The sequence below is a fragment of the Grampus griseus genome (assembly GCF_964374135.1).
Source record: "Grampus griseus genome assembly, chromosome: 4".
Classification (NCBI taxonomy): Eukaryota; Metazoa; Chordata; class Mammalia; order Artiodactyla; family Delphinidae; genus Grampus; species Grampus griseus.
The window spans coordinates 91,860,622-91,875,763 of record NC_138997.1 but is presented as its reverse complement, the minus strand read 5'-3'; the positions used below and the strand labels follow the sequence as shown (position 1 = coordinate 91,875,763).

Sequence of the window (15,142 nt, the reverse complement as noted above, 5' to 3'; positions counted from 1 at the left end):
TATAAAAAGACTAAGTTTGCAAAGATGATTTTGATGGCATGCATTTTGCCAGAATAGTGCAGCTAAGGGGGAAAAAAGTCAGAAAACACACTTCCTGATGAAATTGTAAACATTGGAGACGTAAAGGAAACACCTTCTCAATCATGAATCCTGGGATAAGACTAAGTCAGGAGAGGAAGAAATAGTTATCTGAATTCCAATTACCTTCAGCTCCACAAAGGTGGAATCTTAAATTGATTGAGCTTTAGAGCGGGAAGGAAACTTTGGGGTTTCCTTTTCAATTTCTTCATTACTTCCTCCACATTTGAAAATAAGGAATTTCCATTTCCATCTCCTCTACATCCCACCCCCACCCTCCAACTCCCCATCACCAGCTCTCAGGAATAGCCTAGAGGTGGTGTCCCAATTCTTAGGTCTTCAAGGTAATATTAGCATACCTATTATGTAATTACCCTACAAGTCCCTGGACTTTGGGTTCTGAATTCATCAAAGGTAAGGAGGGAGAAGGTGACCCAGTAGGTCTAGCATAGGGCAAAAGACAGGAAATGTTCATATTCTGCTATATCTGTAACAGTGAGCTAAGGAAATTTAGTTAATTTCTCTGGGCCATAGCTTCCTTAGCTATTAAAAGGGGGAGGAGTCCTATTCAGGGGTGTAAGAGCATCAAATGAGATCCTGGACATGAAGTCCCTTGGATTAAGTTGGTACTCAACAATTGCAGTTATTGGGGCTTCCCTGGTGGCGCAGTGGTTGAGAGTCTGCCTGCCGATGCAGGGGACACGGGTTCATGCCCTGGTCCAGGAAGATCCCACATGCCGCGGAGCGGCTGTGCCCGTGAGCCATGGCCGCTGAGCCTGCGCGTCCGGAGCCTGTGCTCCGCAACGGGAGAGGCCACAACAGGGAGAGGCCCGCGTACCGCAAACAAACAAATAAACAAAAACAACCAAAAAAATTGCAGCTATTAATCTTATCTTAACACAAGGTCAGTTCACTTCCGAAATGTTAAGAAATATCATCCCTGCCAGAAATATAATCTCAAACTTACTATGGTGCTAGAGGGTAAATCAGTTGACATAGTGATGACGATTCTCTAATTTTCTATGGAGCTTATTATTTATTTGTCCACACATGAACATTTATATCAGCATATGGCTAAGGTAAAGGTTAAGATCATATTGACTTTTAAAGCAACTAAATGAATAAAGTTAAATTTTAATTTTTTTCTGCTTTTTTTGTTAACAGCTTTATTGGGATATACTTCACATACCATATAATTCACCCATTAAAGTGTACATCCAATGGTTTTTAGTATATTCACGAAGTTGTGCAACAATCACCACAATCAAGTTTGGAACATTTTCATCATCCCAAAAGAAGTCCTATATGCTTTAGTGGTCACTCACAACATACCCCTCCCAATACTCCCTAGCCCTAGGCAACCATTAATTTACTTCCTATCTTTACAATTTTGTCTATTCTAGATATCTCATATACACAGAGGGCCTTTTGTGACTTGTTTCTTTCATATAGCATGTTTTCAAGGTTTATTCATGTTATAGTATATATCAGTACTTCATTTCTTTTTGTGGCCTAATAATATTCCATTTTATAGATATACTACATTTAATTTATCCATTCATCAGTTGATGGGCATTTGGTTTGTTTCTACTTTTCAGCTGTTACAAATAATGCTTCCATGACCATTCATGTACAAGTTTTTGTTTGGACATATGTTTTCAGTTCTCTTTGGTATATACCTAGGAGAATTGCTGGGTCATATGGTAACTCTATTTTAACCTTTTGAGGAACTGTCAGACTGTCTTTCAAAATGGCTTCATCATGTTACATCCCACCAACAGTGTACAAGTGTTTTAATTTTTCTACATCCTTGACAACGTGTCGTTATCTGTCTTCTTGATTGTTGCCATCATAGTGGGTATGAAATGGTATCTCACTGTGGTTTTGATTTGCATTTTCCTGATGCTTAATGATGTTGAATATTTTTCCAAGTGTTTATTGGCCATTTGCATGTCTTATTTGGAGACATGTCTATTTAGCGCCTTTACTCATTTTTAAATTGGATTATTTCCCTTTTTTAATTTAGTTTTTTTAAAATTGAAGTATAGTTGATTTACAATGTGCCATCTCTACTGTGCAGCAAAGTGACTCAGTTTTATACATATATAAAATCTTTTTTTTAATATTCTTTTCCATTATGGTTTATTCTACTATTCAGTTTTAAGAATTCTTTATATATTTTAGATATTAGATCCTTATCAGATATATGATTTGCAAATATTTTCTCCCATTCTGTGGGGTGTCTTTTTCACTTTCTTCAGAGTGTGCTTTGAAGCACAAAAGTTTAATTTTAATGAAGCCCAATTTATTTATTTTTTCTTTTGTTGCTTGGGCTTTTGGTGTCATATCTAAGAAACCATTGCTAATCCAAGTTCATGAAGATCTATGCTTTCCTCTAAGCGTTTTATGGTTTTAGTTTTTACATTTAGGTCTATGATCCATTTTAAGGTAATTTTAATATATGTTGTGAAGTTTGGGGCCCAAGTTTATTATTTTCCATGTGGCTATCCAGTTGTCCCAGCACCAGTTATGAAGACTACTTTTTCCCCATTGATTTGTTTTTGCACTCTTGATGGAAATCAATTGACCATAAATGTGACAGTTATGTCTGGACTCTCAATTCTACACCATTGAACTATATGTCTACCTCATGCATGCACCACACCGTCTTGATTACTGAAGGCTTGTAGTGCGTTTTGAAAAGGAGAAGTGTAGCTGCTCCAGCTTTTTTTTTTTTTTTTTCCAAGATTGTTTTGGCTATTCTGGGTTCCTTAAAACTTCATATGAATTTTAGGAACAACTTGTCCATTTCTGCCAAGTGGACAGTTGAAATTTTGATAGTGATTGTGTTGATTCTGTAGGTCAATTTGAGGAGCGTTGCCATCTTATTAGTATTTTTCAATCCATGAACATGAATGTCTTTCCATTTATTTATTTAGATCTTTAAAAATTTCTTAAAAAAATTTATTTCAACAACATTTCATAGTTTTCAGAGTGCAAGAACTGCATTCCTTTTGTTAAATTTATTCCAAAGTATTTTATTCTTTTTGATGCTAATGGAATTGTCTCAATTTTATTTTTGGATTGTCCCTTGCAAATATATAGAAATACAATTGAGTTTTGAATATTGACCTTGTATCCTGCAAACTTGCTGAACTTGTGTATTAGTTCTAATACATTTTTAGTGGAGTGCTCAGAATTTTGTATATATAAAGTCCTATCATCTGAAAATAGAGACACTTTTTCTTCTTCTTTTTAATCTGAATGCCTTTATTTCATTTTCTTGCCAAATTACTTGGGTAGCACCTCCAGTGCAATGTTGAATAGAAATGGTCCAAATGGAAATCTTTGTCTACTTCCTGATGTTAGTGGGAAAGCATCAGTCTTTTATTTTTTAAAATGACACTGATTCTTGATTGTTCACAGATACTTTTATCAGGTTGAGGAAGTTCCCTTCCTAGTTTGTTCAGCGTTTGCTGGAATTTTGTTGAGAATTTTTGTGTTTATATTTATTGGTTTGTAGGTTTCTTTTCTTGTAATGTCTTTGGTGAATTATTTTTTAAAATAATAAACATGGGAAAAAATCCATAAGGGTATTAGGTCTTCTCCCTGCTTTGGCTACCCATCCTTAGCCACTGTTACTAGTTCATACGATTGATTTATGTATATAAAATATTACCTGCTATTTAAAAAAAATCTTTTGCATTCTTAAGCATTTATATTTTTGTAAGTAATTTTTAAAATTATAATCTGATACTTTGAGTATATGACACAAGATATTCTCTATCAGGTTGTAATAATAAAATAATTTAATATAGCAAAAAAGTCCAAACAAACCCCACAAGCATAAATTCCACTTCCAGAACTATAACTTGTACAAATCATGCTCTCTGAGCCTCAGCTACAACAGGAATAAAATTACCTATCTGCAGCTTTGTCCTGAGGACTGACTGAGATGATATTTGTGAGAAGGCTTGGGATGGTGTAGACTCACTCATATTTATTGTCATTTCACAAATTGCATATCACAGTACCCCTTTAAATAGAAAGGGGTTCGGTTGCATGTTAGATTGGCATACAACTTTAAAAAAATCCTCTGTTTCATAAAACTGAGTACTTCTGTATGTAATCTGTTTTTCAGAAGTTATCTTTCTGTTCTTAAGTCCTTTTGTTTGGCTTAGATTCTGTGATTTGTTGCCTATTTTGGAAACTTGGAAAGTACCATGCAAATACAGATATAGCTTTGCTGGTTAAAAATAAAATACTTAGTGTTTGCTGGTGAAGGAAACTATGATGCTATGTAGGTAAAACTGCATGATGAAAATCAGATTCACATTTCATAAGAACATTTCGGGAGAGCTTTAGACTTGAAAAGTAGGAGACAGTTGTTTCTCCCAAACAATAGTTTATAACTCTCACTGAAGTCAGAAGTAATTCTGAGGGTAGAATTTAAGCCAAGTGTTTTGAAAGCTGGGAGAAAGAAAAAAAAAAAAAAAAGAAGCATGCATAAATTTCCAAATCTTCCCAAAGAACTTAAGTGGGAGGAGATTTGCAGTTAAGATCTTGAGAAATGTTTTTTCCACTAGTGGGATATTAGTAACACCTTAATACAATTTATTTTACCTTCCACAGAATGCTAATCATGATAGAATTTTGTTAAATAACCATTTAAGAGAAAAAAAGTTCATGTAAAACAATACCAGTTATAATATGTAACACGGAGTCTTCAAAAGTTCTTTTAAATAGAGTTTCTCTAATGCATTTTACAAATTAAGTACATCATTATGAGACTGAGATGAAACTTTTGTTTTTCCTATTACATTAAACTAAATCTGTACTCAATATTTATTGATAGCTTACTTAGAAATTATCTTATATATTTTTTCCTGCAGTAATTTCACAAGATTTCATTTTTAAACTCCCCTTGTTGACATATTACAATTTTTTTAATTAATTAAAATAAAAAATATTGACATACTGGCATCATGGCTGTTTTAAAAGTGACAATGTACAATTTTGATTATGATGTTCAAGGGGATTCTCCATTGTCTTTGATAGCTGTCCTTGACAGAGTTTGGTTTTTCACAAGATAGGAATTGTTTGATATCTTTCACTATTTGTCAGTGGTTGAATAGACTGGTTCCAAAGTTGATCTTCTTAGTTCTTAGTCTATTTTGGACAAGGATGCTAGCCACAAAGGTCATAACTGCAAGTTGATGCTTATCATTACACTATCTCTGACACAAAACAACACAGATGCAAAGGGTAAAACCTTTCTGGTAGGCTTTCTTTGAAAAACTGATAAAGGTCATTTACGCCCCAGGTTAATAGTAACATGGGCCAGAGGAGAAAATTTAGGGATCTTTGTCTGTTCTATTCATTTGCTATAAAACCATACTCAAATTTTTACAAATAAATGTGCCAACCAAAAATAAATACAATAAACTTATTTAAAGATAATTCTTGCCATTTAATTATCTATGTCGTTATCTGATTTGATCTGTGTAACAAATCTCTAAGGCAGGGAGTCCTAGTCCATCTAATAGAAAAGAAAACAGCATTGGCATGGGTGGTACAATTTCCTAAAGCAGCAGCATTTACTGAGTACTTACTATGTACCCAGTTATTTCATGTAATATCTCAAATAATTTTCAAAACGACCATAAGCCATAGGTTTTACATTCCCCATTTGCACATGAGGAAATATTAGCTTGCCCAAAGTTAGCCAGCTGGCTAGTGGTGGATGTAGGACTCAATGGGAGAGCTGGTCCAATGCTTTTTCCTTTATACCCCAGCTGTTTTGTTAATTATGAGTGTTCAACATTGACCCAACACAGAACCAAAAACCACAATATATGATACATGACAAAGGGGAACGTTTAGAAAATCAAAACTCAAATGTATTCTTTTATAAATAGATAACTGGAATTTTACAACTCATACGCTGTTTTCATTGATTGCATAGATAGTGTTAACTGGCTTTATCTTGTTTATGGCATAGAAAGAACAAGATGTATCAATCACACATGGAAACATTTTCTTTCAATTACATGAGCAACAACTTTTGATAGATTATTCACCTTGTACACATTCTCACCAAAGGTACATTTGATTCCATTCGCATTCTACATCATTAGAGTAAATGGCACATTCTTTTTCTTGTTTCACCTTTTTTAAAAAATATATTTTATTGTTTTTAAATTTTTATTTTATTTTATTTATTTGGTTGTGCTGGGTCTTAGTTGCGGCAGGCGGGCTCCTTAGCTGCGGCTCCAGGGCTCCTTAGTTGCAGCTCACCAGCTGCTTTTTGCTGCATGTGGGCTCCTTAGTTGTGGCATGCGAACTCGTAGTTGTGGCATGTGTGTGGGATCTAGTTCCCTGACCACTGATCAAACCCGGGCCCCCTGCATTGGGAGCTCAAAGTCTTAGCCACCACGCCACCAGGGAAGTCCCCTGTTTCACCTTCTTGAACTGCTGCACATGTTAAGCTTTGTTTTACTTGGACCTAAAAAAAAAAAAAGAAAGAAAAAAAAAAGAAAATAAATCAAATTCCCAGGGCCAAAGAATCCTGTTTAAAATCAAACGCAATTGGAAAGCAAAGGGTGAATATTTACTTTTTGTTTCTCAAGTTCTCCTAAAGCCCACTCTGTGACTTACTTTCAATGTTCTTTCTTTCTTTTAATCCTAGAATTAGAGCTTGTTTTCCTTATAGAATCACATAGTCTTTATGGAATCCTTCTTGACACTTTTTCAATCTTCTATACATTTTATTAATTTTAATTAACACACAGTAGAAAATGATAGGGATACTTTTATTAAAAAAGGGAGGTATTAGGATGAATGAAAACCATGAGTTAAGAGACTTCTGTGGAGTAAAAGGCTCCTAATTTCTAACGTGAGCTATCAGTAAGGTTTTCTTAGGCACACAACCACCTCACAATCTGCTCACATCAAGCCCTGCTCTTGTCGGCCATCTACAGCAGGTTTCCTAACCTTTTTGGCCACGTGAATCTCTTAGAAATTAAATAATAATAATGATATTGCCATTTCTGAATGGGTATGATAAAGAAATGAATCAACATCAATCTGGATAAAATCATCACTATGTTTGGCTATTTTAACATTGATTGTTGAAGCATTAAAGACATTTTGACATGCTTTGCAAGAATTTTCATGGGATGAAGGCAACTTATGGATTTATTAAATAATGATAAAAATGAACACTACTATAGCAATTATGTTACAGGTATCATTCTATGTGCTTTAGACAGAATAAACACGTTGAATCCTCATGACAACCCTATGAATTAGCTGCCATTTTCTCCATTGTATACATGAGGAAACAGGCACTGACAGGTTAAATAACTGGTCTAAGGTCTTACAGCTGGAACCATGCAATGTGATGCTGGAACCCATGTTCTCCATCATGGGGCTGCCTAGTATTCAATAAAATTTTCAATATTTTAGTGTGTCTCATTAATATGAGTTGGTGTAACTTAACTTTAGAATGAAAGCAATGTTGAAACATGCCGCTGTGTTTAAACCACCACAGCGAAACGTGATCCCATCACAAATGTGCTGATCTCACTGCCACTATCTGCTCCACATGTCTATTGGATATACACGTAGGGGCCTCCAAACTTATTCCTCTTAGTAGCTAAATATTTCCTTTATTGTTTTAACAAAGAAACTACACACCATTGGCCCCTTTAATGTGAAACTCCTGAAGAAAGAGTACACCAAACTCCTACAACAAAGATTCAAAGCTTGGTTCATGGACAATTTGCATCAGAATCCCTGACCAGCCTGCTAGAAAAGCCTATTCCTGGGATTCAACCCAGATTTACTCATTTTAAGTCCTAGGGATTGGGCCCACCAACTTTTGAGGACCACCCTTCTACCAGGTCCTTCTTGTGACCCTGCCTACGCTGCCTACCCCCGCTTCTACATGCACCACCTGGAGTTCCCCTGAATACAAGATGCTGTTTCACACCTCAGAGCCTGAACATGCTGTTTCCTGTGCTTCTTATGCTTCCTCCTCTTATTGTCTTCTGAACTCCCACTCCACTAAGATTTAGTTCAAAAGTCATCTCTGCAAGGTTTCCCTGGGCCCATCAGGCAAGAGTTAGGTGCTTTTTCCACTGTACCCCAATGCCATTAAACTCATGCCTCTACCCTAGAATTATCCTACAGCTGGTCTGTGTACTCTGCTGGCCGGGGGCAGGGGGGGGGCGGTCCCCTGAGGTCTCTGCACTACCTATCCTTTGTAAACTACCAAAGATCATGCCTGACATAGAGTAATAGGGACTCTGAACTTGCTGCTTGAATGGACTGAGTTCAGCGTTACCAAATGATTGGGGTGAAGTCCTGACAGTTCTGCAGTTCTTAATTCTATTGAGACAGTACATCAAGTACATGACTTCTATTAGAAAATAATTTTTTAGCAGGTGGGAAAAAGGAAACACTTTGGTCATTGTTTTCTTCTTGCACATTTATTCCTTTTCTTTCTTTCCCCCCTTTTAATTAAAATGTTTTAAATTTTGAACAGGCAGTACATGTGCTTGGTACAAAATTCAAAGGATCCAAGATAAGCCACCTCTTCACCTACATCCTCCAACAACTGAGTCCCTTACAGTGAACCAGTCACTGTTTTAGTTTCTCCTGTGTACTTCCAGAACCCTTTTAGATACATATAGGCAAATAAGTATACATTTATCTATCACTATTTTGCACCTTTTTTTTTTTAAAAAAATTTATTTATTTGGTTGCACTGGGTCTTAGTTGCAGCAGGCAGGGTCCTTAGTTGCAGCACGTGGGCTCCTTAGTCGTGGCTTGTGAACTCTTAGTTGTGGCATGCGAACTCTTAGTTGCAGCATGCATATGGGGTCTAGTTCCCTGACCAGGGATTGAACCCAGGCCCCCTGCATTGGGAGTGTGGAGTCTTATCCACTGCACCACCAGGGAAGTCCCTTGCGCCTTGTTTTTTTAAACTTTGCGATCCTTCCACATAAGCACATAAAAAGCAGCCTCTGCTTATTAACAGATGCATACTATTCAATTCTATGAATATATCAGGGTGGTTTTCTTTTTTTAATTAAATTAAATTAATTTATTTATTTTTGGCTGCATTGGGTCTTCATTGCTGTGCAAGGGCTTTTCTGTAGTTGTGGTGAGCGGGGGCAACTCTTCGTTGTGGTGCGCGGGCTTCTCACTGTGGTGGGTTCTCTTGTTGCAGAGCACAGGCTGTAGGCACGTGGGCTTCAGCAGTTGTGGCATGTGGGCTCAGTAGTTGTGGCTCACGGGCTCTAGAGCGCAGGCTCAGTAGTTGTGGTGCACAGGCTTAGTTGCTCCGCGGCATGTGGGATCTTCCTGGACCAGGGCTCAAACCCGTGTCCCCTGCATTGGCAGGAGGATTCTTAACCACTGTGCCACCAGGAAAGCCTGGTGGTTTTCTTTTAATAAGACATCTCTTCATCGACATTTAGGTTGCTATCAGTATTCTCTACTATCAATAATGCTACAATATATGTGCAGGTTGTTTCACACACTATGAGTTTATTTGCAGGATAGATGTCTAGAAACAGAATTGTAGGATTAACAGGTAGTGGTAAGTTTTATCACAATGGTTTTCATAAAGATTATACACGTTTTCACTCCATTAGCAACACATGAGAATACCTGTTTCTTTATATTCTGCCAATAGTGTTTTGTTTCCTGAGGTTCTAGGATGGAGAGTAAAGGAAACCCTTCAAGTTAAGTATAGGTTCATCTACTGGTCTAACTCAGGAGTAAGAATATTTTTTGCAAAAAGTCAACACAGGTGTTTGCTTTGTAGGCTCATTTCTCCTCTCCAGGCAAGCTGGCATTGGGATATTCATTACTGGTCTAACCTCGGTATTGTTCTGAACCCTAGAAGGCTTAGTGAGTCTTCAGAATCATTTCTACTCTGTTCTAGAAGTGGAAGACATCCCATTCATTCTACAAATACTTACTGAGCGTATATCCTGCACCAGGCATTGTTCTGGTGGCTGAGGCGTGAACAATGAACAAAATAGAAGTCCCTGCCCTCATTAAGATTGCATTATAATGGGGGGAGGCAGAGAGTAAACACAATACACAGATATGATATATGGTATGTTAGTTTACGATAAGTGCCATGGGAAAAATGAAGGAGGGAACAGGGGGTATGAGGAGTTACTTTCGTGAAGGGTGGTCAGGGAAGGCCTTGCTGAGAAGGTGACATTTAAGCAAACACCTGAAAGCAGTGAAGGAAGGATCTTTAAGGCATCTGGGGGAAAGAGCAAAGGTAGGAGTTGAGGGGGTGCCTGGTATGTCCTAGGAACAGCAAGGAAGGCTGCTGCTTAGGGCTCAGTGAGCAAGGGGAAGAGGTGAGATCAAGGAGTTCAGGAGGTCTGGGCGGCAGGCCTCATAGGAAAACCACTGGAGCGTTCTAGAGGGTTACTCTGAATGCTCTACTGAGAACAGACTGAGGGAAGGCAATAATGGATGAAGGCAGAATGAGTTAGGAGACTTCCTGAAAACCAGGTGAGAAATGAGATGGGTTAGGCTGGGCTGGTTGCCATGGAGGTGTGGATGTGTTTGGACTGTGGGTCAATTTTGATGGTGGACCCAGCAAGATTTTGTTGGATTGGATGTTGGATGTGAGACAGAAAGGAGGTGAGAATGATTCCAAGGTTCTTGGCTTAAATAAGTGGAAGAATGGAATTATTTACTGGGATGGGGAAAGAATGCAGGTAGAGCAGGTATTAGGGTGAAGGTGAGTTGTGATTTGACTTGTGGTTACCATGGCTCTCTGTGGCTGGGGCTCTCAGATGACCATGGTTCCAGATGCAATTAATGGCCTAGACAAGGCCATGACTGAAATGCCTTCTTGGCATGAAGGCTCAAAGGAATGTGTGCCCATGGGCATCATTCTCCTCCTGGTGCTAGCCTATTCCAAATCAGCCTTGCAGTGAGATACTGCATTAAATGTTCTTGCATCTTCTTTTTGTGAAATACTTAATCAAAGGGATATGCAAATGCACGCGCACACACACACAACTAACCTTGGAAACAACTAAAAACCTTGATTTCTTGTCCACTACATAACTAGCAGAACATGAACCCTTATTAAAGGACTCACTGTTCTCCGAAAATAAAAAACTCAATTCAACTCTACATTTGTGGGTCTACGATGTCATCAAGACACCAGTTCCTAGACAATGCCAGGCTAGGCTGGTTACAGAAACCACATCAAGGCAATCTGAAATGTGCCTGGTTGAAGAATGCAAACCGGAATTTACTGGACAGATAAATAAACCAAGAAGGAATGCACTTAAAACAGCTGTCACTAAAGCATCTGATGAAACAATACCTAAAATTTGGAATGAATATTTCAACGAACACATAAAAAGGTGAAGGAAAGCAAAACCAGTATTTTAAGTTAAATTAGGGGAAAGGAAAAAAAAACAAAAAAACCCCGCAGAAACTGATATATACGGATTACTTCAAAAGGCTAAAAAGAGATTAAGGGGGAGAAATTAAAAAAATGTGTCCGAGTGGGAGGCGGAATCTATGCAAGTCTACAACGCAAGAGCGCACAGAGCACAATTTTTTCCCTACCCAACTCTTGAGACCAGCGGGTACCTCAGAAAGAAAACAACCATTCGCTAGAAGAGAGTAGCTAAGGGAATCCAAACTTGTCTTAAAGCAAGTAAAGTGGTGGCCAGACTGGGTGACTCAGAGGCATGACTCAAACCCGACACTGGGGGCCGTCAGCTCCCGGAGGCCGGGGGCGCGGCGTCAAAAACATTTTAGGAAAGTACCAGGCGCGTGGAGGGCGACAGGAAACCTCCCCGGGGACCGGCCTGGGGCTCCTCCTGCCCTAGAGTCTGACCTCTTACCATCCACACCAGGAGGAGTTTCTAATCTCCAGGCTTCCCCTTCTTCTTTCAGAAGCTGCCTCTCCACCACCCCCATTTTCCTTCCACAAAGCGTCACGCAGCGTGTGTGTGCGAGACGTCGGGCCCCTCCCAGCAGCCCTCCGCCCCCCGCCCCGCGCTCCCAGCCACGCGCACCCCTCCAGCCCGCCCCCGCGCCTCCTCCAAGAGCCGCTCCCTTCCCACCCCGCCCGCGCCCGCCGCCCGGGCACGCGCGGCACGAACAGCGCCGGGAGCTGCTGTAGACAAACACCTGTCCCTCCTGGGCTCCGCGAGATTTGGAGCAAAAGCATAGGCAACAGTGGGAGGGTTCTCGCGAGGTTTAAGAAATTTCCCACGGCCCGTGTTGTGTCTGAATCGAGTAGTGGAAGGCGGTGGGAAGGAGGTGTAGCGTGAGACTGGGCTGCCCGCATTGGGCACATGCGCAGTGCCGCTCGCTCGTGCCGCGCCAATCCTGCAGCGCCTTCAGCAGGTTTCGGGCTCTGGATTCCAGTTCTCCGGGTTTTGGGACTCCCTGCGGGAGGCAGTGCTGGATCTGGGAATCTCTAGGAATTGAAAGGGCAAGGGTGGGGGGAAGAAAGGGGTGCTGCAGGTAGGGAGGAAGAGGTAGGGCTCGGGTCCTGCACCTTTCTAGTAAGTGCCCAGACGGGCCAAGTTTGCTCGGGGGCGTCCAGGTTTAGATTGTCTGAGATGCACTTCGGGCAACGAGCAGCGTCCTCGACTGTGCCAGGCCCACGGGAGGACCTTGTCAGTCTGTCCCCGTATACATCTGGGTTCACACAAGTCTGGGGGCTGCGATGAGGTCCTAGGGAGATTTACACGACAGGCAGCTCTCTGCCCAAGCAAAACCTTTGGCTTGAGTGCAGGGTGGGGGAGTGGTGGCTTTCAATTACAACGCAGTTTTCACTTATGGAGAAAGCTTCGCGGTGCTCTGGCGTGTGTATGCGAAGTGGACACAGTAGGGGTGTCTTTGCCAGAGGCCTTGGCCTGACCTAATTTCACACCCAAGGAGAAGAAAGCTAAGGCTCTAATAGAGCTCAACTGCAAAAGTTGTTCATTTACAGAGTTCTGGAGGGTCGGACCACGATGTAATATTGTCTGTCTCTCTGTTAGCAAGGGGGTCGAATGAACTAAGACAGTTCTTGGTATGTCACTCGTCCGAACTCCAGGCATCTTTGTAGCTCCAGCACCTAACGCTGACATTACCGTAATGGAGGCGTCCAATGAACGTTTGAATGAATGAAAAGGGCTGGGAACTAGAGTGAGCGGGAAGCCACTTGGAAAACACCCATTTGAGGAGGTGTTTCATCTAGGCCTGTAAAACGCGGCAGATTTTCCCAGGACCCCTCCGCTCTTCCCCTCGGCTCCGCCTCCTGACCCCTCCATTCTCCGTCCCCGTTGTAATCCCCTCCGGTTTTCCTCAGTCTCCACGTACGTCCCTCAGGGCGCGTCCCAAAACCCGGATAACCGGAGCGCTCCCCATGTACCAGATGGAGGGCTCGCCCGCGGAGGAGCCGCCTGCGCATGCTCCATCTCTTGGGTAGGTTTCCAGGGAAGGCAGTGAGCTGTATCCCTTACTCCGCTGGCGGCGCGAGGCGTCTGGCTCTTCGCGGCTGCTGCGACGGAAAAGGGAGCGCGGGGGCTGGGTGGAATCGAGGAGTGAGGAAAAAGGGAAGGGGCGGGGGAGAGGGACCAGGGAAGGCGTCAGGGGGAATCTCGCGAGGGTTGGAGTTTTGGCGAGAGTTTGTGGAAGATGGCGCCTGTTGTGACAGGGTAAGTCTGGGGGAGTCGGAGCGCTGGGAACCGGGAAAGTTGCGGGCGTCTCGCAGCCCGCGGCTGGTGGCGGGTTCGAGGGCCGCGGCACGCTTGGCGTCCGGGGGCCGCGGGGGCGGTGTAGCGTGCGCCGAGCGCGGCGGCGGCGTGTGGCCGTGCGCTGCCCGCTCTGCGCTGCTGTGGCTCGGGCTCCGGCGCGTGAGGGCGGGTGGCGACGGCGGCGAGGCCGGTGGGTGCGGGCGTGAGTGCGGCCCGGAGCGCGGGGCCCGCGGGCTCCGTGCCCGCAGCGCGCCTTCCGCGCTGCCGCTCGCTGGCCCTGCCTCCCGGCCCCGAGCAGCTTTGTTCCTTGAGGCCGTCGTCGCCTTCTCGCCGGGCGGGTGCCCCCGGCCCCGGGCGCTTTGTCTCTCCCCGCTGCCCCCCGCGACTCTCTACCCCCGGCCCTTTGTTTCGCCGCCTTGGGCGCTTTGTCCGACCCGTCGCGCCCCGCATCCCTTCTTCATCTCCTCCCCTCAGCTGTCCTTCCTCCCGTGCCCCTTTGTTGTGCCCCTCTCTATTCGGTAGCTCAGTGACCTGCCACAGCCCAGGTACCACATTTCTGTTTTTCTTCTGATTTTTCTCCCATTATTTTTCTCTTGCGTTTCCCTCTCACCTTTCTGCTTGGCCCTTGATCACCCCCGGAGGCTTTGTCTCCCCCGTTCAGTGGTTTATTCGTTTGGTACCCCCTTCACCTCCCATCATCGGTTGGTTTATCCACTATCCACGGTGTTTGTCGGCTGAACTGTCCCAGCCCCGGGGACTCCATCTGGTGCTCCTAAGTACAGACAGACCCTAGGGTTTGTTGTTGTTTTTGTGCGTCTGAAAGATGCGTGGGGATACTTGGTTTCCTCCTCAGCGCTCCTCCTCTCCGCACCCTTTTCTCTCGGGATTGCGTGCACACCTCCCCACCACCCCTTTCTCTCGGGATTACAGTGTCTCCAGTTTTCTTCGCGGTCTCTTTGGGCCCCTGGTTGTTTTGCTTGGCAACAGTAGCCCTGGAAAAAGGTCTCTTGGTTATTCGCCCCCCCCCACCCCAGTACCCGCCCTCCCGCCCCTTGGTTTCTGATGGCCTAGGCCAAGGGCAGCTGTCGTAGCTTTGCATCTGGGTTACCTGAGGGTGTTGTAGAGACGAAAGGTGTTTTTTTTCTGTTGGCGTGCGAGAATAGTTTAAATTGTTACGTTGGATATTCATTTGGTACGTGCATAGCAGTTGAGTATTTGGTGTTAAAAAACTTGCGAATGTTGGTTTGGGGTGGAGAATTTCAGCATTTTCAAGAGTTCAGTTATTTTACCAGTAACTGCTGCTTTGCAAGGAA

General features: G+C 42.7%; 1 protein-coding gene across 4 annotated transcripts in view; it reads left to right on the top strand.

Annotated features, from left to right (window-relative positions):
- The window catches only part of LOC309821885 (recombining binding protein suppressor of hairless), a 231,627-nt gene that overhangs the window by 101,074 nt on the left and 115,411 nt on the right, over nt 1–15,142 (top strand). For 2 of the 4 annotated variants that reach the window (XM_082653426.1, XM_082653427.1), the window contains exon 1: nt 13,579–13,790. The exons of the other annotated variants lie outside the window; for them this stretch is intronic. In XM_082653426.1, coding sequence (XP_082509552.1) covers nt 13,771–13,790 — 20 coding nt within the window. In that variant the 5' untranslated portion in view covers nt 13,579–13,770. Of the gene's footprint in view, nt 1–13,578; nt 13,791–15,142 lie in introns of those variants that run through there. 4 annotated transcript variants of the gene reach the window in all.